General features: G+C 39.9%; 1 protein-coding gene across 1 annotated transcript in view; it reads right to left on the bottom strand.

Annotated features, from left to right (window-relative positions):
• Nucleotides 1-1293: 1293 nt before the first annotated feature.
• Nucleotides 1294-26451, bottom strand: part of NEK8 (NIMA related kinase 8) — a 112949-nt gene continuing 87791 nt past the window's right edge. The window contains exons 11-15 of the mRNA XM_082246900.1: nucleotides 22814-22964; nucleotides 15866-16029; nucleotides 15420-15578; nucleotides 5771-5929; nucleotides 1294-1810 (exon numbers count right to left, since the gene is read on the bottom strand). Coding sequence (XP_082103026.1) covers nucleotides 1785-1810; nucleotides 5771-5929; nucleotides 15420-15578; nucleotides 15866-16029; nucleotides 22814-22964 — 659 coding nt within the window. The 3' untranslated portion in view covers nucleotides 1294-1784. The remainder of the gene's footprint in view (nucleotides 1811-5770; nucleotides 5930-15419; nucleotides 15579-15865; nucleotides 16030-22813; nucleotides 22965-26451) is intronic.

The following is a 26451-nucleotide window of genomic DNA, read 5'->3' on the forward strand; positions in this document are numbered from 1 at the left end:
TATGTAAGGCTCAGGAAGAGAGGCAAGACCTCATGTATTTATAAAACCTGGGCAGATGGTAGCAGGTGAGAGTCAAAAGGCCAGAGGTGACCACTGTAGGCAGGCAGCAGCCATGGATCAAAGTTTCAAATTTCAAATGGCTCTTTGCATGCAGGAGCAGCAGAGGGGAGATGCCTCCTCTGCACTGTATGGCAGAAAAGAGAGAACAGGGAGAGTGTGACACATACCGTGTCAGCTGAGTCAGCATAGTGTTAACCCTGACTGTGGGAGAAACCGACAGGAAACAGGGAATTTTAAAGGAGCCCTCCAACCTCTGAAAATGAGGAAGCTATCCATGCTCGGCCAGACCAGCCTATTCCCAAAGTGAGTCTTCAAAGACAGAGCAAACACTGAGGCAATGCCAATGGCTCTGGATCTGGAAAGTGAGCTGCAGGTAACTTTTACCAGAACAAAGTTTGGAAAGCTTTCCACAGAGAACCAAGTTCCCAAAGGTCACTTCCAGGCTATCCCTGTATCGTCCAGTCCAGCGGGGTCCAGAGGCAGCATTCTGTGCCAGGTTGAAGTCCATGGCACTTGAATCTATAACTGAAGAAACAAGCTCTAGCAGCCATGTAGAGAAGAAAAGTTGATTGGAAAAAAAAAATCCAAGAGTAAGAAAAAAGTGCTAGCAAAAATCAATTAGTCTTTATCATAGCAGAGGTGAAGAAATTATGTCAATCCTCCTAGGACACTAGCATAAAACTGACACATGCAGGTAGTAGGAGGGGTTAACCTGGGCTGGCCTACAGTTTTTTATTTGTTTGCCAGTTCTTGTCAGTTTTTAGTTATTCATCCTCTCATAGGTGGCAGTATTACTTGAAGTTCAAAGACTTTCTGTGTCCATCAACAGACAATAAATAAAGAGCCAGTGTACTAAGGACTCATTTACACCTGTGCGTTTTGCAGTGATAAAAAAGCATGGGTCATGAAAAAACATTAATTCCAATGAAGTTGTTCACATCTGTGCACTGTGTTGTAAAAAAATGTCTGATTTTACAGGCATTTACCTGCTTTTTCTGTCCCATTGAAGTCTAATGGAAGCGCATGTAAAACACACTAAAAACGTGTGTTAAAGAACACAAACAAAATGCAAGGAAAAGTATGTTCAAATTTGTTATAGGTTTTTTTTTTTTTGTGTCTGTTAGAGATTTTCCCTCATTTTCTGTCCCTTTGATGTGCATGAAAGAAATGTGGATGTGGCTATACTGGGATACTGTAGGTTTCAGTTTTAACCTTTCCTACCTACAGTATACTAAAAATATGTTTTCATCTGTATCTTTCACGGACCTACAAAAAGCATTCACAAACAAATATTAACTAGACCCCCATTTGTACACTATAACACTGACATGAGGGTTACCACAGCCTATTCTTCAAGTCATTTTAGGCTAAACCAGAATCGACAAGGGCTGTCCACCATTTTTTCATTGGTTTACTCAGTTGTTTCAAAAATGAGTTCGTTTTTACTCTTCAGTTCTGAAGATATATGTCTGTCAGTGCATCTCAAGTCTCTTTAATATCATCCAAGTTGTAGTTCAGGCCTACTGCCCCTTTAGGGTATTTCCACAGATCTGGATAGTTTGTTCTTTGACTTGTAACAAACGGTGTGACACAAATGCTAGTGATATCTGGCACAAAGTGTTATGTCATCAGGCTCCTTATTGGAAGTGGTGTGTCGGAGGGAGTCTGCTGGGGACACCTATTTGATATTTACAGCTCATGATGTCTGTCTTGACGTCCTCCTCTCACACAGAGACATCTTCTATGCCCGCTGTAAATGTAATTGAAACAGTTAGTTCATGATGACACACAGAGAAGATGAGATATCTCCCACTGTGACTGAGGTAATAGCACATCGGTATCACTGACAAGCAGACTGAAAGGAGGATAATTCCTTGTATTGACCCTGTCTCTCCCTGCAAGACATGTTGTCCACATGTGACAAAGCAGCACTAATTCTCTGTACTATGGATTTTTTTCTTTTTTTAAGTCTCAGACCTCCTAAAGCCCAAAATGAAGGAACAGTTAATGTATGTCCTCTCTGTCCTCTACAAAAGCTGTGAATATATTTAAGTCTCTCGTTTTTGATTTATGAATATGCTGCTGAGAATCAAATAACTTATTTCACACATCATTCTTCACTTGACAAACAGTTAGGCACATCTCATTTATTGCCGTATTTTCTATCCACAACCAAGGTTTTTGTTTTACTATTTTACAATGATGAATAAAAATATTGGGGCACGTGAACCCCTATAATCCAAGTCCAAAGCTATACCTACGTAATAAAAGAAACTCTGAATACCCACTGTATATATAGTTTTGAATGTATAGATAAAAGTATTTTACTTACTGCAAGATAGTGGTAAATATTTTCCCTAGTTATATAATATATATTGTATATATACAGTCATGTGAAAAATTTGTACACCCCATGGGAATTGTTTACTTTTTCAATACATTTAAACAAGCAAACATGAGATCTTCATTCAAACACTGCCTAGAGATAAGGTGATAGTCTTGAATAAAACCACATGGAAAATTGGTCTTCTCAATCATTTATTCAAAAAAATATCACAAGATGTAATGGAGTACTGTGTCAAGTGTAATTACCCCCTAGGTCTCATAAGCTGAGATTGCCCTCTTTTGGTAGAAATGACAACTTCTGGGCATTTTGCATAATTGTTCACCTGTCTCTGAAATCTGACCATTTATTACTGCAAAATTCCTTCAGTTGCAAGATGTCCATGACCATGAACTGCCTGTTTCAACCTATTTGGATTAAAATCAGGGCTCTGTGTAGGCCAGTTTTATAACACTCAATTTTCCCTTTTTGTGCCATTCCTTAGTGGATTTGCTAGTGTGATTTTCCTTGTTATTGTTTTGAAAGACCCGTTCCCGGTTCAACTTTAAATTTAGGACAGATGGCCTCTCATTCTCATCAAGCACCTTTTTTTACATTCTTTAATTATGGGTTTTTATCATTACAGAATGGAAAAAACAAATGGTACAACCCATTACAAAATAGCCTAGACACCTCATAGGTTGATCAGACCATAGAAAATATCTTCAGGCCGGATGAGGGTAGGCTTGAACTCCAAGGATACAGTTGAAAAGCATTAGGTATAAGCAGTGGAGGTCATCAAGCACACTTTGATATGATGCGGAATTCATAATTGATTCAATGACTGCAACCTGCCTAGGTCTTGAAACAGCAAAGCAACCATAAACTATAACATGTCTACAACCATAAACTATAACAGGTATACCACCATGCTTCACAGTTGGTATGATGATCTTCTAAAATGCTGTCGCCAAACGTATCTATGTTTGGTCCATCAGTCCACAGCATATTGGCCTTTGTTTATATGTTCAATTGTAAACTGTTGTCTTGTTTTAATGCTCTTTTTAGACAGAAAAGGCTTCTGGCTGGCCAAATGCCATTCAGGTTAAACTGATGTAATTTCTATCTGATTGTAGATGCATGCATGTTCACACCAATTGTTGCTAGAGTTACTTGTGGATTCCAAAATTAAACTTTGGAGTTCTTGGAGACTTCTTTTAGCATTAGACGGCCATCTCTTGGGCTGAATTTGATGGGCAGTCCTGGGCAAATTAGCGGTTGTATAAAATTTATGCCACTTGTACATTATTTTCTTTACAGTGGAATGACAGATTTCAGATAAATTGGTAATATGTTTAAGTCCTTTGGCAGACTTATAGGCATCCATAACCTTCTTCTGAGGGTTTTACAGAGCTCTTTTGATCTTGGCATGATACCACCATCCACATCAATAGAACAGAGTACACCAGACCCTGGATATCTCAGGTTTAAAAAAAGACAGGTTCTACCCGCATACTCTCTAAGGAGATTCTAATGAATGACTTTAAAGTGGTGGTAACTGTATGGGTGTACTTAGTTTTCCCTTTGACATATCTGCATTTTTATTTATTTAGATTATGATAATAAATAAATGGTGCCATTTTAATGTCTCATTAGTTCAAGTATTTTCCCTTTATTCATAATGGCTGTTTGAATGAAGATCTAATTTTTGCCTTTTTATTTTCAGTGGGGTGGCTATTACTGAATCCCTATTATTTCAAAATGCCATTGCTTATATATTGTAGCACATACCATTTGGAAAGTCTAATTAAAATGTGTTGCACTGTAATAAATTTATTTGAAAAATAAAGTATATAAAGAACTAAAATGTCAATAGTTTGAATGAAACCAGTTTTATTTTTGCTCCCGCTTTTTATATGACTGGCGGAATACTACCAGGTGTAAATAGAGAATATGACAGTATGCAAGAAAAAGGAAACTGGACATGAGCAGGGATTGAATTTACAATGCATTTGTTTGTGTGAACTCTGAGAGCCAAACACAAGATGATCAGACAATGTGCAAGTTGAAACGAAGTATTCCCTTCCAATTCATACAATAATGCGTAACATAATTTCCTGTACACTGTGCACAATCTCGCCTGCACCTCCTTTCTTTATCCATTATGTTACAGAGACATGCAGAACTCTAAAACATGTATTCTATAGACACTACTGAGAAAAACACACAGCTTTGAACAAAATGTTAACCAATAGCTATCTAAGAGCACCTTCATATTTTTTTTAACACAATCCCTTTAAAGACAAAGTTCACCTTTATAGAAAAAAATTACATGCACATTTTTTTGCAGAAAAAAATGTGCATTTATTATTTTTTCCTGCAGGAGCCTGGAAAGCATTGCACTTACAATCAGTAGTTCACAAATGCAATGTGAGACCTGCAGACAAATCCTCCGACTTTCAGTCCATATCTCTGTTTGAAAGCCAGAGGACATATTAGTGGCCTATGAAAGCGCTCATCAGTACCCCTGCAGCTCACAGAATCTACAAGTCCATCTGCTGTGATAGAAGACTGTACTTGTAGTTTATTCATTCACAGGAATCTGTGAATGAATGAGTGGCTGTAAGGGTGGAGCCCCGAACCGCTGCACTGTTATTAAAAGGGGGGGGGGTAGGTGATCGGGGGGAGGAGCTGGAACATGTTACAAGTTCCACCCTAAATAAAAGGTGGAACATATAACATGTTCCAAATATGAAGGTATTCCTTTAAACGAAGTGGCTACCAAGTATGTGTGTATTTTTCTAGATAGAATTTTAAAGTTATACTTTACCAGACTGATCATAAAAACTTGATACAAAGAGGAGCACATGAGAAAAATGCAAAACCAAATCTGGTTTCTGTGTTGCACAGCACTTAAAAATGTAAAAGAAACTTTGACGTGCATGCTAAAAAGATAGCCTGTGGGAATCAATGCACCTTTCACCAATAAAACGAGGAATATAAATTACAGCAAGGCAGAGTTGTGTCTGAGAACCTGTGTGCAGATCGCTCCCAGTGTTAAAAATACTGAAAGCTATTGTATAAGCATCTAGCAGAGGAAAGAGATGAAATATCTGAGATGTCAGTGTAAAACCCCATCCATTCTTTACATAGTTTTTGACATTCTCTCTTGGACTCAGGCCAACAATCCTCTTCACTGCCAGTTTCTCCCGCAGATAATGGCATAGGATTATGATTGCAGGATTTATAGAAGGAGTACATATATAATGGCTTTCAGGGCTTATTGCAATCAGCATTATTGACAGGAAACCTGGCATAGCTGAAATGTCCCTGAAGGAACTAGCTCATACATATTAATATTCACATACATACTTGTGGCATACTTACGTTTTACCGCTAGGAGAGTGTTACCATGGCAACATGCCACTGAAGTTACTGTATAGGGGTGGCTCTCCTCCAGTTGAACCATTTTAGGTACCCCAATCCCCTCGTCTCTGCGTCCTAGTCGTCCTCTGGCTCCTTTCCCCCATGTGAAGACTTGGCCATCTGCACAGACAGTGTCTATAGGAGTTAGTTAGTGGAAATCACTGTACCACAACATAATGCAAACAGACAGTGCTGCTCCCATGTTGTCCCCATAAAAGCCTTACAGTCACATGTCAAGACATGAAAGCAAGGAAAATACAAAACTCTGCGGTAACACACTTGTCCAAACACTGTATTAGCTTGTTTTTGTGCATCTTCCAGGGACTGTTCACGCACATTTCACAGCTTAAAAGAACATTTAGAAAAAAAAATGGAGCTTTTCTAAGGGACACTGAGTGAGAGCATCTTGGGCTTCAACCTTTTAACCCTTTTTCAACCTTTTTGTTGCAATGAAATTACAACTCTCTCTCTCACTGTCTAAACCAGTTTTGTGTTGCTTTGTCGCTTTCCCCTTGCTAAAACTCAGTGTTTCAAATACCGGGTTTCCCCGAAAATAAGACCGGGTCTTATATTAATTTTGGCTTCAAAAACCACACTAGGGCTTATTTTCAGAGGATGTAATATTTACGGTATGTACAATGACTATCTTCAAATGATTGTAACCCTAAAATAAATATCCTGATCCTTTAAAGCATGATAGACAGCACAGTGCTTGTGCTGTGTCATTTAGCCCTCTCTATGTTCTAAAAAGCCTAGAATAAAACAATAAAATGTTAAAAAAAGTTCTCTCCCCCTGTCAGCTCAGAAATCAGCATTATGACATTCTGTCCAATGCTTATGTTTATTCATTCCCAAAAATAAACCTTGGATAAAGTCATTGTAAAATTATGTAATCGATTTTGTCAACTTTATTGTGGAAAATACCTTATTTACAGCGCTGCTGTGCGCTCACGTGACCCTCTGGAGCTCTACTTTCCCTCTCTGAATACTGCAGAGGGAGGAGCTGAGATCAAGGATTTTACTAGGGCTTATTTTCGGGGTAGGGCTTATTTTGCAGCCATCCCTGAAAAACATCCTAGGTCTTATTTTCGGGGTAGGGCTTATTTTCAGGGAAACAGGGTAGTAATGCCTGGTACACACGATGAGCTTATCGGACCATGTTTTTTTTTTTTTGCATGGTAATCTCATAATAGAAATGAAGAGTTTACTAAAGTTAAGAAAATTCTGGTATGACAGAATAAAAAAATCGGAAGTAATGTAATGTGTTGTAGTGTTCTTGTATTGCATTTTCGAATGACAACTGTACTGATTAAATGAAAATCCTACAATCTGATATCATACGAAAAAAAATGTCCTGCATGTCCAATCGGATAATATTGGATGAACTGTCATGACCGGCTCTCGAAAGCTCTGTAGCAACAATCAGATTATCGTGCCATCTTTCCGGAATCTGTGATTTTAATTTTCTGATCATGTGTACGGGGCTTTACAAAGGGGCTCCTACTGCACAAAGCGCACAGGCAATATCAACAGTAAAAAGCTTAGGGCACACAGAATATACAGAACACAGTTCAGATTACACAACATATACAATGAGCGCATGCAACATAGACAGTAAATAGATTAGAGCTCATCTGCCCTTTGCCTATCCATTATAATGCATGTGCTTCTACTATGGAGGCTCTCAACATTTATAGTAAGGACTGCAGACAATACTAGGGTGCCGTGAAGTGGCTCTGCAGCTTACACATGTATTTGCAAATGTGTTAAAAATGAAACCCCTGTTTTTAACGCATAACGTTAGACAGGATAATTTGGTTTGTTGCAAGCTGGTCGGTAAGTTGAGCTGGGAATTTTCTTTGGTTTTATTTGACATGCGTTGCCATTCCATGTGCTCCTTGCTGCAAAGGCCAGTTAAAGATGGAAGCAGTAGCCATCTAGGGCTTAAACCTTTTAACCCATTTTCAACCTTTTTTGTTGCAATGAAATTACAATAACTTACATGATCTTATCTAGTCTCTCTCTCACAGTCCATACCAGTGATGTGTTGCTTTATCTCTTTCACCTCGCTAACGACACTACACAGAGTACAGGCAACATCAATAAGCACACAACGCACAGAGAGCACACAGCATACGCAGAGCACAGGCAACATAAAGAGTGCACAGCTCGGAGCACAAAGTAGAGCTTACCGTCAACATAGCATACACAGCATAAACAGCAAAACACATACAGTATCTCACAAACGTGAGTACACCCCTCACATTTTTGTAACTATTTTATTATATCTTTTCATGTGACATCACTGAAGAAATTACACTTTGCTACAATGTAAAGTAGTGAGTGTACAGCTTGCATGACAGTGTAAATGTGCTGTCCCCTTAAAATAACTCAACACACAACCATTAATGTCTAAACCGCTGGCAACAAAAGGGATTACACCCCTAAGTTAAAATGTCCAAATTGTGCCCAATTAGCCATTTTCCCTCCCCGGTGTCATGTAACTCGTTGTGTTACAAGGTCTCAGGTGTGAATGGCAGGTGTGTTAAATTTGGTGTTCTTTCTCTCATACTGGTCACTGGAATTTCAACATGGCACCTCATGGCAAAGAACTCTCTGAGGATCTGAAAAAAAGAATTGTTGCTCTACATAAAGATGGCCTAGGCTATAGGAAGATTGCCAAGACCCTGAAACTGAGCTGTAGCATGGTGGCCAAGATCATACAGCAGTTTAAAAGGACAGGTTCCGCTCAGAACAGGCCTCGCCATGCTTGACCAAGGAAGTTAAGTACACTTGCCCAGCGTCATATCTGGAAGGTTGTCTTTGGGAAATAGATGACGTATGAGTGCTGCCAGCATTACTGCAGAGGTTGAAGGGGGGGTCAGCCTGTCAGTGCTCAGACCATACGTCGCACACTGCATCAAGTTGGTCTGCATGGCTGTCGTCCCAGAAGGAAACCTCTTCTAACGATGATGCACAAGAAAGCCAGCAAATAGTTTGCTGAAGACAAGCAGACTAAGGACATGGATTACTGGAACCATGTCCTGTGGTCTGATGAGACCAAGATAAACTTATTCGGTTCAGATGGTGTCAAGCGTGTGTGGCAGCAACCAGGTGAGGAGTACAAAGACAAGCATGGTGGTGGGAGTGTCATGGTCTGGGGCTGCATGAGTGCTGCTGGCACTGGGGAGCTACAGTTCATTGCGGGAACCATGAATGCCAACATGTACTGTGACATACTGAAGCAGAGCATGATCCCCTCCCTTCAGAGACTGGGCGGCAGGGCAGTATTCTACATAAGGACCCCAAACACACTTCCAAGATGACCACTGCCTTGCTAAAGAAGCTGAGGGTAAAGATAATGGACTGGCCAAGCATGTCTCCAGACCTAAACCCTATTGAGCATCTGTGGGGCATCCTCAAAGGGAAGGTGGAGGAGCGCAAGGTCTCTAACATCCACCACCTCCATGATGTTGTTATGGAGGAGTGGAAGGGGACTCCAGTGGCAACCTGTGAAGCTCTGGGGAAATCCATGCCCAAGAAGGCAGTGCTGGAAAATAATGGTGGCCACACAAAATATTGACACTTTGGGCCCAATTTGGACATTTGAACCTAGGGGTGTACTCACTTTTGTTGCCAGGAGTTTAGACATTAATGTGTTGAGTTATTTTGAGGGGACAGCAAGTTTACACTGTTATAAAAGCTGTACACTCACTACTTTACATTGTAGCAAAGTGGCATTTCCTCAGTGTTGTCACATGAAAATATATAATAACATATTTACAAAAATGTGGGGGGTGTACTCACTTTTGTGAGATACTGTACACAACACAAAGCATACAAAAACTAGGGGTGGCCCACAGTGCACACACAGGACACAGCAAACAGAGCACAAAGACTACAGAAAAAGCTAGTTACAGTTTGGCAAGCAAACAATATGAAGCGTTTTCAAAAGCCATATATGCAAGGGAACAAGCTATTACGAAATATTTGCTAACTTGGCATCTTACAAAATACTATTCATGATAGGAAGACCTGAGTATGTGATGCCAAAACCTTTTTTTGTGTTGGTAATAGTAAGAATGGGTTAAAACACCTTATTGTTTTGTGGGTTGTGTCCCACTGAAAAGACTTTCCTCTACTTCCTGTTCCGGAGACGCAACAGGAAGTGAGGGAAGATCACTACAAAGTGGGGAATATCCATTCTTGACAGTTCTTCTCATCAGACAATCACCAGGGGTTTTCATCCGCTTCCGTCAATATCCGTTTTTTTGAACGGATGAAAGGCCTATTTTTCTACTGTTAAAAAAACGGATCCGACGCAAAACGGATGTAAACTGACAAATGGTCCGTTTTTCATCCTTCAGCATTGGTAGTGAATGTAAAAAAAACGGATGAAAAATGGATGAATACTTCATCCATTTTGACGTGACTGTACTGATGAAATGAACGGTCCGTAATGTGTGAAAGGGGCCTTAGTCAGCTTGCTGTCTTCTCCAATCCAAGCCCCTCGCCCCAACACTTCATCCTTGCAGCCTCCTGGGGCAGGGTACATATTCCAGAGGCTGCAGGACCAGACTCATATGCTGCCAATCCTTGACATGTATAGATGGGAGCCGGCTGTGAGACTTCAGGAAGTCATCGCCAGCTCCCATACCCAAGGTGGTGCTGCTGGAGGGCCGGAACCCAGCAAAAAAATTTGCTCAGGAGAAGACAGCGCTGAACTTCAAGGTCTGTTAAGTGTCTGTTTCTTTAAAATTATAAGTTATAATATTTCTAGATCTTGACTTTTTTTTTTTTTTTTAACAGAGTGAAGTTTTTCTTCAAATAAACCATGGCTTTCCAAATGAACCATTCAAAGAATGAGCACGCTTTGCGAGTAACACAAATTTGGAAGTCACGTCTATTACCGCAGTTACAACCACAGCATATAGGGCCTAACATACACATCAATGAAACCTGTGGTTTTCCAAAACAGAAATAATCAGAAGAACATCAGTGTTGATTTTCTCACCAGTAATGACTAATGTGAGTTTGTTGGTACACAGTACTGCACATCATCAGCTACACACTACATGACACTTCAGAACTGCATGACCGCAATTTGAGTGGAATAATTGTATTTACATACAGTGATTCAATAGTGAAGCTGGAAAAAAAAGTTACTAGAGTTTAATGTCACTCCAGCATCAAAGTCTCACAGTATGAGTGTACTACACTGCAACTATTAAGTGATCAATTTCGAATCTCACGTACCCTTGTGCAACATTTAATTGGTCTTTTTAACTGTTTAGCAAAAATAAGTACCAGACAGGAGAGCTCTTTTTATTAACCAATTTAGGAATGAAAATAATAAAATCAATTGCTGTTCATATCTGTTCCAATAAAGTGCATGGAAATGAAGAACAAATGACGTGATGGTAAACAAACATACCACATAGATATCTGGCTATGGAATGATTGCATAGATATATGTGATTTCAATAAACAAATATACATACATACATACATACCAGACGGAAACTGGTGGTCATAAACCTTTTCTTTCTGCTTTTTATATAAAAATGCAATCCATTTTACCTAGTCTCTGTTAGCATATCTCCGTTGTACATTCCGATTTCTGGCTGCATGTATTATCGATGTTGAGTGGTTTTGCACAAGTGGGTAAATACTGAACTGCTAGTCATACCTTAAAGCTGAACTCCAGGGAAAAAAAATGTTTGCTGTTTGCTGAATTCAGCTTAGTTACCTCTAAATTTTGTTATACTACATGCAGAGGGTTGCTGTGGATGCTTAAAAGTTCCGGTGTTCATACAGTGATAATATGGGATTGTGTGTTCTTGAACGCGTCCTTTCAGAAGATATCTTGTATTCTTTCCGTTAAATACAAGGCTTTCCAGATCGACTTACCCAACTTTATGTCCTTCACCACGCTTACATCACACCACTCAGGCTCGCCAGATACAGGAGGGGCATTTCTACACAATGTCCTATGTGTGGGCGGGATGGGGGCACCTTTTACCATTTACTCTGGAGTTGAAAACGCCTTTGAAAACGTCATCTGTGACGAAACGTCGTCAGGGCACGGCGTACTTACGTCATCTAACAGCGACCTAGAGAGTGCGGGCGAGCGAAGCCGTCCGGCCGGCGGCTGCACATTTTCTGCCTGACTTTTCGTGCTACACTGTAAGTGTTACTCCTTTTTATTATCAATAAATTGTATGGTTTTACGCTATGGGAGCCTCTCTTCTTCTTTTTTGATTGGGCAAATCTATGGTTGAAAGCGAGGATCCCAGAATTCATGTTTGGACCCCGATTATTGATTTCCATACAAGCTTGACTGAGTGTAACATCTGGTAAGAGGCGACCCCTACTGGTGCTTATCTGGTATTGCATCCTGTGTCACTTGGATTGATTTCTACACACTTGCTTTAAACTTGTTTTTGGTAAGAGGCTGATCTAGTTGGTGATGGTCCAAACACATATCTTCAACACTTTATCTTTCACTTGGGCTTATAAGTTAATTTTGTCTGGTAAGAGGCAACTCCAACTGGAATATTTTTTGCACCTTATCCTGCATCTGTTTTGTTAGGGTTATTCACCCCAAAATTTTTTTTAATTTTTTTAAAAAATTTTTTTGTTTCACTCTGCTATCTTGGTGGCAGCCTTTTACACGTTTCCCAATCTCCATTTTAAGTCACATTCAAGGTGATATTATAAATTTTTTGTTGGGTTTTACGCTATTGCGTTTGTTTGTATTTTTTACATGATCAAATGACCTCCGAGTTCATTGCTCACACGGGCCTGGATCATCCATCAAAGTGACAAGATTAAGCATATCCGCTTTATTCTTACCTCAATCTGGTAAGCGTACACTCTTAAGGGAGTCGAGTTCAGGATCTTACCCAAGATTTTTTCCATCTGTCATTAATATTGGGACTTTGTGGACTTTATACCTCCATAGATCACATTAGCGCAACTTGATTTATATATATTCTTTAGGGTGTGGTCACACTTGAAGTTGCTGCTTGTTTGTTTTATTCCTTTAGCGCGGTTAATTCCCTAATTTACTACGATAATATGGGATTGTGTGTTCTTGAACGCGTCCTTTCAGAAGATATCTTGTATTCTTTCCGTTAAATACAAGGCTTTCCAGATCGACTTACCCAACTTTATGTCCTTCACCACGCTTACATCACACCACTCAGGCTCGCTAGATACAGGAGGGGCATTTCTACACAATGTCCTATGTGTGGGCGGGATGGGGGCACCTTTTACCATTTACTCTGGAGTTGTCCGGAATTACAGGGTTTCTGGTCGTAGATAGTCCGGTTCTTACATGATAACATGGGATCCCCCTTGACGCTGCTCCTTATGCCTTGTCTCCTGGGGATTTTCCCTGAAACTAGCTTGGATAAGTACACCACTCAATTGCTACAAGAGACACTGTTTGTTGCCAGAAAACTGATAGCACGCCAATGGATGCGTAATATGCCCCCCACACTCAATGACTGGCTTCCTGAAGTGAACATTACTATTCCATTCAAGAAATTACTCTATGCCCACAGGGGTTGTCCTACTAAATTCAACAAACTCTGGGATAGATGGTTGCAGACCCCGGAGACGTGTGTCTGATCATCCTACTCCTTTAGATTTCTGTGCTCCTGTTAGTCTCCATTCCAATAACACCCCTCTGCTCCCTGTACCAGGCCTCCCCGAGTCAGCAGCCCTTTCTGTAATGTACACTGCTCTATATGGCACCCTTTTTTTTTTAATCTCATGTCTATTTAATCTACCGATTCTACTTGTCACCATTTTACCAATTTTTTTTTTTATACTGTCTTTGCATTTGCTCCGTTGTATTACTTTCATTGTGATTTTTTCAATAAAGAACCTGTTTGATTTAAAAAAAATACAAGGCTTTTACTGAATGGATAAGTGGAGAAGTCAATGAACATCAGAAGCTCACCTTGTCCATTTAGAGAAAGCCTTGTACTCAGTGAAAAAAATACAAGATGTTTTCTGAATGGAGCAGCTGAAAAGGGAGTGACCCCCCCCCCCCCATCATCACTGTATAAGTGGTACTTACAGCAGCTGAGTCAGAAAATCAAACAGATGCCATCCGGAGGCTCCTAACAATGTCCCTTCGATAATGGAAGAGTAGAGTGGGTTTTGGCCTGTGACATAAAGGAAAGTAAAATAATAAATAGAACCGGCGCTCAATCACCCCAATATATATAAAAATCACAGGAATAAATATGAATACACATCTAAGAACAAGCAAAGCAACAGCAAATCAATGTAAATAGGTGAACTGTAGTGTGCACAGTGCACAGTTCACCTATTTACATTGATTTGCTGTTGCTTTGCTTGTTCTTAGATGTGTATTCATATTTATTCCTGTGATTTTTATATATATTGGGGGTGATTGAGTGCCGGTTCTATTTATTATTTTACTTTCCTTTATGTATGTGGAGACACTGCTAGGAATTGGCTGCTAATCTTTGGGCCCCTATTGTTTCAGTTATTCTTACTTTATTTTTACTCTATTTAATTTCTTTTATCCTTTTACTACATCCGGTTGATGGTCAGCGCATAGGCTTATCCTACTTTTTGGCCTGTGACATAGCTTCCAGTCTTTGGAACACATGCTTGCACAGGGAAAGTGACAACCTGTGGAATGGCATTCTACACAAAGATTAATCAGCTTATCTTGGTTCTAGTTCTAGGTAAGTACATGTTTATATATGTTTTTAATTTCTAATAAATGGTTTTACACTATGGGGGTCTATTTGTTTCCATCTGGTTATGAGGAATGATCTGTGGAGGTGATAATTAAGATCAGTTCATAATAAAGGGTCAGACCAGCTAAGAATCCTGTGGGGAACTCAAAGAGGAGGAAAAGGAGAGAAGAACCCACATCTGACTGCAAAAAACAACAGCTTTGAGACCTACCTAATAACTACTGAGGGGTCTAAACATCTGGTGAGTGTATTCTCCTAGGGGTCACGAAAAAGGAATTACACTTGATTTGTGAAGGTGTCAGCCACAAAATGTTGCTTATAATGTGGATTTAAAGGCACAGTGGGTGTGTTGGATTTATTTGAGGACACAGTTTCACACATTGTGGAATTTAAGCTTTGTCATTTTTAACCACTTCCATACAGGGTGATTTCTGGCACTCCGCACCTACATGTAAAAAATAATCTTTTTTTTTTGCTAGAAAATTACTCGGAATGGATACACAGAGCTGTGCCATAGCAAGCTGCTTGCTGTGGGGGCACTCAAAGAAAGGGAGGAGCATGGAGAGCTGAAGAGGGACCCGAGAAGAGGAGGATACAGGCTGCTCTGCGCAAAACAACTGCACAGAGCAGGTAAGTATAACATGTTTGCTCATTTTATAGAAAAAAAAATGAGAATTTACAATCACTTTAAATCTCAATTCATTCTAAATGAGCTTACCCAAGGTCTTTTTGTTAGACCTTGATCTACATCAACCTACATTCTGATTATAACCCATAAAAAACTGTGTAGCTTATTTTGTGTTTAAGCTGAATATCCTGTGGTCATAAAGAAGCAGTAAATGTAATGACTGCAATGTAAGCCTCACCTGCACAAACAGCCACCGTGAAGGCATCACCACATGCCACCATTGTCACCTTTAACCCTTGTGGTGCACTGATGAGATAGGGCACTCTACTGTTTCGGTGAGCACTGGTGCCTAGTTGTCCATGTTGATTGCTGCCAAAGGTGTAACACTGCCTCCGGGCTTTCATGGAGAAAGTAAAAAATAAAAAGGTAAGGAAATGAGAGTAATCTTTGCAAAGATTCCACACTCATCTTTCATGTCTTGGTGTATTTGCACATACAACAGCTTGTCAACACAAATGTTAGCTTTAGAATGTCAAAGTGAAAAACTTTCCTAGTCATTCACAAAAGCAGAGAACTGTTAGTCATTCAGCTCAATACAAACACAAAATCCCATTGTAAACAAGCTGTTCTCTCACTTTTCCTACACATTCTACACATTGCTTGTTCTCTGGTCTTCCTACTGACCTGTTACTACAGCGGAGTGGGAAGTGCCCACATCTGCGCACAGAATGGCCTCCAGGTGCAGAGGTGCGGATTGGACTGGACTGAAGGTGTAGACCTCTTCCACTTGATCCTCAGAAGGTGGTTCACTAACAGTCGTTATCTTATCTAAGCCAAGCTTGTTAAACCTGAGAAAACCAAAGTAGTACCTCAATTTTATATTTATTAGAAACAAGTAAGCCTGTGAGAAGCCACATATTTAACACAAATATATGTAGAATATAGACCCCGTTCACACTGGGGCGACGCTACTTGCCGGGGCGACCTCACAGGTTGCGGTGCGCAGATCGGCCGCAGAGTGGCCGGCACGGACTTCATATCATTGAAGTCAATGCAGGTCGCTCCAGGTCGCCCCAAAAAAGCTCCGGACCCTTTTTCTAAGTCGGAGCGACTTGTGTCGCTCCTATTAGAACGGCTTCTCTATGGCAGGCGACTTACGTGAACGGGGTCTTAAGATATTAAAAAATATATATCATTATACAATAACAGATCATACAATGAAATTCAAGTGCAGCTCTCACAGAACATAACACAAACACTCAATTATCAGCATTTAAAAAATGCATAGGATTAGAAATACACACTTAAAAATAAATCACGTTACCTTATCCTAACTATTTAATTTACTGAACTTAAAGTGGAACTTTACCCATAACCCATAACAACTTGCGAAAAAAATGTTCTTTAGCAAGGAACATACTTTCCACATTAATTATTATGCTACCAACATTAGTGTGTAAATTGCCTCCAGCATTGATCCCGTTTCTTCTTGCTGGAGGTTACCATTTTGCTGAAGCCCAGAACCCTCGAACAGTAGTAAATGTTTAGGCTGCCAGCAGATTGGCTTCTACAAATTCAGCAGTGCCTAAAAAGAGAGAGCACCTGAGCATGTGCGGAGCAGGGTGAGACCGTATGTTACTAGATTTTAAACAGTGTATGCACTTATTTTTAATGTTTTACACATAACTACAGCGGTTAAAAAAAGTATTGAACACGTCACCATTTTTCTAGTTAAATATATTTCTATTGACCTGAAATTTTCACCACATTTCGGTAACAACCCGTGCAATCCATACATACAAAGAAACCAAAGCAAATAAGCTCAGAAATTAAGTTAATGTAATAAAATGGAACAACACAGGGAAATAGAATTAAACACACTTACTGAAATGTATTTACAGTATATACTTGAGTATAAGCCGACCCGAATATAAGCTGAGGCACCTAATTTTACCACAAAAAAACTGGGAAAACGTATTGACTCGAGTATAAGCCTAGGGTGGGAAATGCAGCAGCTACTGGACCCAAATGGACCACCATGAGACCCAAAACAGGGGCTTGCGGGCATGGTGCAGGGGCTGTAGACATGGTACAGGAGATGCAGGGCTGTGGGCATGGTACAGGAGATGGTATAGGCATGGTACAGGGATGGTACAGGCATGGCACAGGAGATGGTACAGGCATGGCACAGGAGATGGTACAGGCATGGCACAGGAGATGGTACAGGAGATGGTACAGGAGATGGTACAGGCATGGCACAGGAGATGGTACAGGCATGGCACAGGAGATGGTACAGGCATGGCACAGGAGATGCAGGGCTGCGGGCATAGTACAGGAGATGCAGGGCTGCGGGCATGGTACAGGAGAATCTCCTGTACCATGTCCACAGCAATGAATCTCCTGAGGAGATGCAGGGGCTGCGGAGGAGTCTCACTTACCTTTTGGTGAGGCGCCTTACATTCAAAAATGGCGCCGCCCGGCGCCAACACGACACCGCGCATGCACCGTCTGCCCGGGAATAGGCAAAAAGTATAAGCCGAGGGGGGCTTTTTCAGCATAAAAAAATGTGCTGAAAAAGTTGGCTTATACTCGAGTGTATATGGTAATACTTCGTACAAAATCCTTTGTTGGGAATTACAGCTTCAAGACGCCTCCTGTATGGAGAAACTAGTCACATGCATTGTTTAGGTGTAATTTTGGCGCATTTGTCCACACTTCAAATCTAGAAGTTTCTGAGGGTCTCTTCATTGAACTCTGATCTTTAGTTCTTTTTCGCAGATTTTCTATTGGATTCAAGTCAGGTGATTGGCTGGGCCATTCTAACAGCTTTATTTTCTTTCTTTGAAACCAATTGAGTTTCCTTGGCTTTGTGTTTGAAATCAACGTCTTGCTGAAATGTCCACCCTCGTTTCATCTTCATCATCCTGGTGGATGGCAGTAGATTTTTTTCATTTTTCCATTCATCCTTCCTTCAATGACATGCAGTTTGCCAGTACCTCATGCTGGAGAAACAGCCCCACACCATGATGTTCCCACCTCCAAACTTCACTGTTGATATGGTGTTTTTGGAGTTATGTGCAGTGACATTTGACCTCCAAACATGGCATCCAAAGAGTTCAATTTTGGTCTCATCTGACCAGACTATATTCTCCAAGTATTTCACAGGCTTGTCTTAATGTTGTGCAGAAAATTTTAAATGAGCTTCAACATACTTTTTCTTCAGCAATGAAGTCTTGCGTGGTGAGCGTGCATATAGGCCATGGTGGCTGAGTGCATTACTTATTGTTGTCTTTGAAACAATTGTACCTGCTAATTCCAGGTCTTTCTTAGGCTCTCCTCAAGTGGTCCTTGGCTCTTGGACAAATTTTCTGATAATTCTTTTCACCCCTCTGTCAGAAATCTTGCGAGGAGCACCTGGTCGTGGCCGGTTTATGATGAAATTATGTTCTTTCCACTTCCAGATTATGGCCCCAACAGTGCTCACAGGAACATTCAGAACTTTAGAAATCCATCTGTAATCAATGTCATCTGTATGTTTTACAACAAAAAGGTTGCAAAGGCCTTGAGAGAGCTCTTTGCTTTTAACCATCATGGGATGTTTCTTGTGTGACACTTTGGTAATTAGACACCTTTTTATAGGCCATCAGTTGAAACTAAACCAGCTGATATTATTTTGCACTGACAAGGGGCAGGAATTTTTCTAATTACTGATGGATTTCAGCTGGTGTCTTTGCTTTCCATGCCTTTTGGAACCTCCCTTTCTTCATGTGTTCAATACTTTTTCCCTGTGATTCAATTTTATTACACATAACTTAATTTCTAAACTTATTTGTTTTGATTTCTCTGTATGTATGGATTGCATTGGTTGTTACCGACATGTGGTGAAAATTTCATGTCAATAGAACCCATAGAAATATATTTACCTAGAAAAATGGTGACGTGTTCAATACTTATTTTACCTGCTGTATACCTGCAAAAGGGGCCAGTCTGAGGTAATCTAGCATGACTTCATTTTCTGACTAAAGTTCCACTTTAAAAGCTGCACTGCCAGAGAGAAATAAATGTTTTTAACTATTTGTATGAGCCCTAATGCTCCTTTAACAATTTCCCAACTGTAGCATTGCAAAAAAAAAAGCAAAAGAGTAAAGTCATCTTTGTGCCTCACCTGATGTTTCACTGGCGGCTCCTCTTATATTTTTCTTTTTTTCCTTTCTAGCATCTTCTATTCCCTTTCTCTCTTCCTCTGCACTAGACTTCCTGTCCCATGTTTTTATTAATCTTTTTATGGACTGACAGGTTACCAAGTGCCGGGCTTACACTCACCAGATGATTACTAAAACACCTTTTTTCACACGGTAGCCCCTACATGTTCTATTCTACCAGTTTATAATAATAGTTACGCTTAGGCCTCTGCACTGAAGATGGTCAATATTTGCGTTTATTACAATCTTTAATGTATGATTATGATAAGTGAATGGGCTAAGCCAACAAGTTCTTGATGACACTTCAACTATGTACTTGGCTACATCATAGACGTTTGTTTTGCATTTTAGGTTGAGTTCACACTTATGTGAATTGGATGTGGGTTTCTCCGCATCCAATTCGCAGGACAGGAGAGTGTGGCCGCTTCTCAACGGAGCCGGTTCACACATCTCCATGGCTGCTGCGGAGCGGATTGCACAGGTGTCCTCTGCGTCTTTGGCTCCATTTCAGTTCCGAATTCAGCCAAAAAGTCGGGCCTGATTCCACCTGAAATGGAGAACAGGGATGCACCGGACCCCTGCTGTGAGCCGTATTCGTATTAGGTGTGAACCCAGTCTTATTGTTTTTCTTTATATGTCAACTGTCAGGTAACACTGAATCTATGTCTATTAATGTAAGTGACGCATGCTAACTCTTGTATGAATTGCCTCCTTACCGCTACTGTCAATGTACAATCAGGTTTTTTTTTATTTATTTAATACATTTTTTGAACAAGGAAAATCAAAAAAGTATATTTAAACAATGCCATTTGCAGTCTATTTAAGGTCTGGTTCACAAGATGTGACTCCAGTCACACAGAATCACATGACAAAGGAAATCACTATGGTGCCTGTTCACAGCAATGTAGCCCGGCAGATTTTTGGAAAAGGGTCCGATGCTACTTTGGTGTGATTGCAGTACGACTTTGGCCCCACAATGGAAACACACCAAAAACGCATGTACATGCATTTTTGACATGTTATTGTAGGTTATTATGGCTCCTTAACCCTTTCATGATGAGGGTAAAACAAATCCTAACGCCTGAACACGGTTTTGCAACTTTGACATGTGTTAGTAAAACTGTACATATCATCACAACTACTTATTTAGGTTAATTATACCTTGTTTTTCTTTCTTTAGAACAAATTGGGCATTTATTTGATGGTATATGGTGATGGATATCCCCTGAATTTTTTTTATTATCTCTGTGAGAGCCCGATCCCAGTTCTGGGCGCATACTGCAGCACGCTCTCAGCACAAACAAATGTATGCATACGTGCAGCCCCACAGAAGAAATGAGGCTGCATATATGTGTGTTTTAATGATGCTGTTATAGTCTTTGAATGGCCAAGTACATTATATTTATAAAGTAGTGGCACTATAGTACTGTATATAATTCAATATTATGAATAGGAGGTGGTGCTCTTGCATGTACACTCCTAAAAATAAATCCACTAATGAGTATAAATAAAACACAACAGTATTTTGAAAAATACATTTGAATGTATAGTATAGATCAGGGATATGCAAACTGTGGCCCTCCAGATGTTGCAGAACCACAAGTCCCATGAGACATAGCAAGACTCGACAGCCACAAGCATGGCTCCCAGAGGCAGAGGCCTGATGGGACTTGTAGTTTTGCAACAGCTGGAGGGCCACGGTTTGCATATCCCTGGTATAGATGTTAATTTAATTTAGGTAGATGAAATATTAAACCAATTATAAGGTCAGTCCACCCGAAACTGGGATTCAATTTTTTAGTTAGATGATGAAGGGATGAATCTCCCACTTCGGAGTCTCACCAGTCCTGCATTTTTCATAATGTGTAAACCTAATTAAAATGTTAGACCTCCAAACTATAGGGGAGACTTGTTGCTGCCACAGTCCTCCAGTGACATGAGACACTATTGCTGATTCAATATTAGTTTTGGAAATTTAAATAAATATTAGAGTCTCTAAATTACCCTTGGTATGGAGCACAATGCATGAAAATGATTGGAATGCAGAGATCTAGATCGGGTTGTGTTTTCTATACAGACTAGATCAGGGTTTCTCAACCAGGGTTCCTCCTGAGGTTGCTAGGGGTTTCTTGAGCAATGGGCAATTTCTGCCTCTCCGATAAGTTCCCAATGACACCATTGTTCCTTTTAGCCATCTGTAAGAGGGTAATTCTTCCCAATGATAACAAGAGTAAGGATCATTCTTCCCACTGACTGTCACACTAATGTGTCATGAGTTGTAGATTTTTAATATTTTGAAGGGGTTTCCCAAGACCAGAAATTTATTTCAAGGGTTGAAAAGATTGAGAAAGGCTGGACTAGATTATCAGAACACAAGGGGTGAAGGTGAATGAAAAAAAACGTATGCTTTAGGATTTAAAAAGAAGAAAGCACTTACCTGGATGTGCCTAAAATGACTGGCATATAAAAAAAATATAAACAGCAATGATTATTATTGTAAATAAGGTGCGCCATCAAACCTGTTTCATAAATAAGACCAACACTGCTGATTCTGCAAATAACTGAATATTATCATGAGCAGCAGAACTAATACTTAGGGGTTGATTTACTAAAACTAGAGAGTGCAAAATCTGGTGCAGCTGTGCATGGTAGCCAATCAGCTTCTAACTTGCATGCAATTCTTTGCAGTGCGATTTGTGCCCATTCATTTTGTAGGGATGCAAATCGCACCGCAAAGGTTTGGTTTCTATATTGGAAGCATTTTAAGAAGTACTCATGAAAATATTCAGTATCAGCACCGATACCGGTATCAGTGCATCCCTAATACTGACCTTTCTTTTACTTCTCCCCTTCCTCCATTCAGCTGTAAGTAGCAAAGAATGAAAGCCTGATGTAAGCTCCAAAGTGCCTAGATGCAACAGTTATTTCCTGCACTCCCAGCAAAGGCAATACACAGGTTTGCTTTAATATGGAACACATCAATTATCAAACTGTTTCATTTTCAGAAATTATTTTTTAAGAGAATTTCACATGATACACATTATGGTGACCATACTGCGGAGTCTATTTTCTTTAATCAGGGGCCTGAAAAGGAGGTCCTGCATGGCCTTAAAAAGGTGCACCCACACGATTTGTGATGTGATTATTTTAAATAATCAATTGAACTAATGTGAATGCATGTTGTGCTGGTGACATGTTATCTTTTTTTTTTTTTAATGGGATACATATAAGCTGACATTCGTACAATGTTTGGGGCAGATGAATATTAGGACACAAAAATCATTAAGCCAATTTGGTATTACAAAACCTCCACTCTCCTGCAAGATTTGTCTGAAGTATTGAAATTCATAAAATATATATTCCAATCTGAATTTGTTACATTGGTAACAATGTTAATGCCCTTTGTATGCTATGTTTAGAACATACAAACCTGTTACTGCCACAGGCCAACATCTGATTGCCCACGGTCAGAATCATAGAACTGTCAATGCCACATACAACTCTCTGGGGTTCATAGTCCTGTGGGATTACCACCTGCTGGGGGGAATTATGAGATTCCTGGCTGCCTAACCCCAGTCTTCCTGCAGTGAAGAAAGAAATAAGATCAGTACAAAAGGAAACCTTGGATTAGACACATTGGACTGATGAAAAATGTAAATGCCCCCTCACCCTTCTTCCCCAGTGTATGTGCATTACCAACAAAGGAAAACATAAGATATGCACCTATTACTACAAATCCAAAACTAGGGGTTTACTCTTTACTTTAATTTGTGGGCACAGAAAATAATTATCTTTCAACCCACCCCTCCCTCCATATGTAAGTGGCTACAACTGGTGAATCGAGTGTTACCTTATGAAAAACTTATTTTTGAACATAGAGGTTGCTCAACTAAGAACAATAAAGTTTGGGATGCTTGGTGTTCCTCTGCTCCTACCGTAACGAACTCCTGAAAAATCGCCAAGGGTATTGGGTAACAATGCCATGAAAATGTCCATGCTCAACTGGCTATATGAATGTTTGTTCTGTTTCTTCTATATGTTACTGAGCATGTATATCAAGTCTGTTATCAAGTAGAATGCTGAATATTTGCTATCTTGGAAATATACTTTTGTACTGTATTATATCTCATTGTTTCCTACACTCATGTTGAGTGTTTTCATTATTGTGTCAAAGTTTTATATCTTTTTCACTAAAAATAGTTTAAAAAAGAAGAAAAAAATATATATCTTTTTTTAAATTACAGTGACGTGATACAGTATATCCATGGAAACCTAAAACAAGCAATTTATACAATATAATAATATAATTATTATTATTTTATAGAAGTCTTACCAGCTCTTATCAGTGCAAGATTTTAACTGCAGTGTACTATGGCATACAGCCTGGAGCTATCAATAATTAAAAAAAAACCCTAATGTTATGATGAAGCAGATCAAAAGGAGCTAAATATTTCTGTATCTATTCTAAAACCATCAGAAAGAAATTGGTCTAGTTTATAGGGGTAGACAAAGATGTATCGGAATTTTCAGCGCAGCCCTGTAATGGCACAGAAAATATTTTACACAAGATATTTGCTTTTCAACATTACAGTCCTCTGATACACTTGAATCAAGAATATAAGTTCGAATATCTATAACACAACTGCAGTCAAATCATTTTGTTTCAGTTTGGATAGGGCAGATAGGGTTAGAGCCTCCCAGGTTTTTATTGCTGTCTGTCCCTATTGAAGTGCTTTTATGTACTTCCTGTCAGGAAGCCTGGGCACAATAAAGATAGCCATGCATGAGAAAATTAATAGATTCAATCAATCGATGCTTTCATCCATTCTAAACGGCATAGGTGGATAAATATGCACTCTTGGCTATTGTATTCAAGCAGTTGCAGCTACTTGAATACCCTACAATGGTGGTGTTGACATGACCTCCCACAGCCCAATTCCTGCTGAATTAGACAAAATTTGAGCTGTGTACGGCTAGATTAAGGATTTCCAACTCACTATTTCCTATTATGCCGCTTTCTTATTGCTCAAACCAGCCAGGTGTCTTTCCAGCAATTTCAGTACTTCCTCATATTGTTCGAATGACTGCAGTGTTATAGCCAGTGAGTAAGTTCCATTAACCACTTCAATACAGGGCACTTTCACCCCCTTCCTGCCCAGGCCAATTTTCAGCTTTTAGCGCTGTTGCCAAATGACAATTGCGCGGTCATGCAACACTGTACCTACACCAAATTTATGTCATTTTTTTCCCACAAATAGAGCTTTCTTTTAGCGATATTTGATCACCTCAAGGTTTTTTCTTTTTAGCTTGAACAAATAAAAATAGACCGAAATGTTTTTTTTAAAAAAGTTTTTTTGTTTAGGTTATAACATTTTGTAAATAAATACTTTTTTTCCTGCACTGATGAGGCCGCACTGACAGGCACTGATGAGGAGGCACTGATGGGGTGGTACTGATGATGAGGCACTAATATGCAGCACTGAAAGGCGGCGCTGATATGCAGCACTGATGGGCACTGATATGTTGGCACTGATAGGTAGCACTAATATGCAGCATTAGTGGGCACTGATAGGTGGCACCGATGGGCCCAATAGTTGGCATTGATGGGCCGCACTGATAGGCACTGATAGGCATAAGTGGGTGGCACTGATAGATGGCAATGATGGGCGGCACTGATAGATGGCAATGGTGGGCAACACTGATGGGGAGGGCACTGGCAGGCTCCCTCAGCACTGATTGGCATCCCTGGTGGCCATGGGTGGGAAATCCCTGGTGTCTCTAGTGGCACCCCCCCCCCCCCAAGGGTCTGCACTGGTAATCAATGCTCTGATTACCAGCACAGACCCCCCCCCGTCATCAGGAGAGCCACCGATCGGCTCTCCTCTACTCACACCTGTCAGGTAAGCCGATCAATGGCACTTCCTATTTACTATGTGACCAGCTGTGATTGGACACAGCTGGTCACATGGTAAAGAGCCTCCATCATTAGGCTCTTTACTGAGATCAGGGATGCGGTATGTCAGAGTGACACACAGCAGCACTGATCGCCGCTCTGCGCGCCCCAGGGCGGTCCATCCTGCTGGACGTCATATGAAGGCCAGGATAGTGCAACCACCTTCCTGTCGTCATTCTGCTATAGGGCGAGCGGGAAGTGGTTAAGTAAAATGGCAGCTGTTTTTTTAGCAAGTCACCAGTGTGACATGGCCCATAGTGCAGCACCTAGGTTTAACGTCACCATTTTTATAAAAGCTTAGAATAGATTTTGGATCCAAGGCCATCAGTAAGCTGAGTTCGGGTGCAAAAAATTAGAATTTCACCAAAAAGTTAATTTATTTCAGTAATTCAATTTAAAAAAAAAAACTTGTATATTTTATATAGATGTGTTAGACAAAGAGTGATATATTTCTAGCATTTCTTTCTTTTAATTTTCTTTTTTATTTGGGGAACCATGTCATCTGCTGGTGTTGATCCACTGTGTTTTATCAAGTCCAAAGTCCATGCAGCCCTTTACCAAGAAATTCAACAGCACTTTAAATATATAAAATAAAAGTTTCACTTCTCGAATTGAATTACTGAAATTGATAAATTTTTTGATGATATTCTAATTTTATAAGATGCACCTGTACACTTGTAATATCGTGCATTTTGCATTACATTTCTTTTCTTTTTTTTTTTTTTGCAACAGGTACAATAGAGATTAAAATTAGCACTCATAGGAAACTTCTAGGAAAGGATTGGTAAAACCTAAAATGCATCTTTGCTTTAGGAAACATTTTATCAGTACTAGTCACAAAACGTGTATGGAAGAGTTTCCTTATCCATACTAAATCTGGCATTGCTTTTACATTACCTATAAAGCTGTGTGTAGACTATTACCCAATGGTATCACCTATTTCAGGTTATGGTTGTATTCAGCTGGATTTTTTGGACCAGAAATCAGCTTTATGTAAGAGAACCTTAAACCAGAATTCAATCTTAGTCTAGGTAAGTACCTGCAATGTTTATACTGTATATACAGTATCTCACAAAAGTGAGTACACCCCTCACATTACTTTATTATATATTTTC

Source organism: Pelophylax lessonae (assembly GCF_965119305.1).
Source record: "Pelophylax lessonae genome assembly, chromosome: 2".
Lineage (NCBI taxonomy): Eukaryota > Metazoa > Chordata > Amphibia > Anura > Ranidae > Pelophylax > Pelophylax lessonae.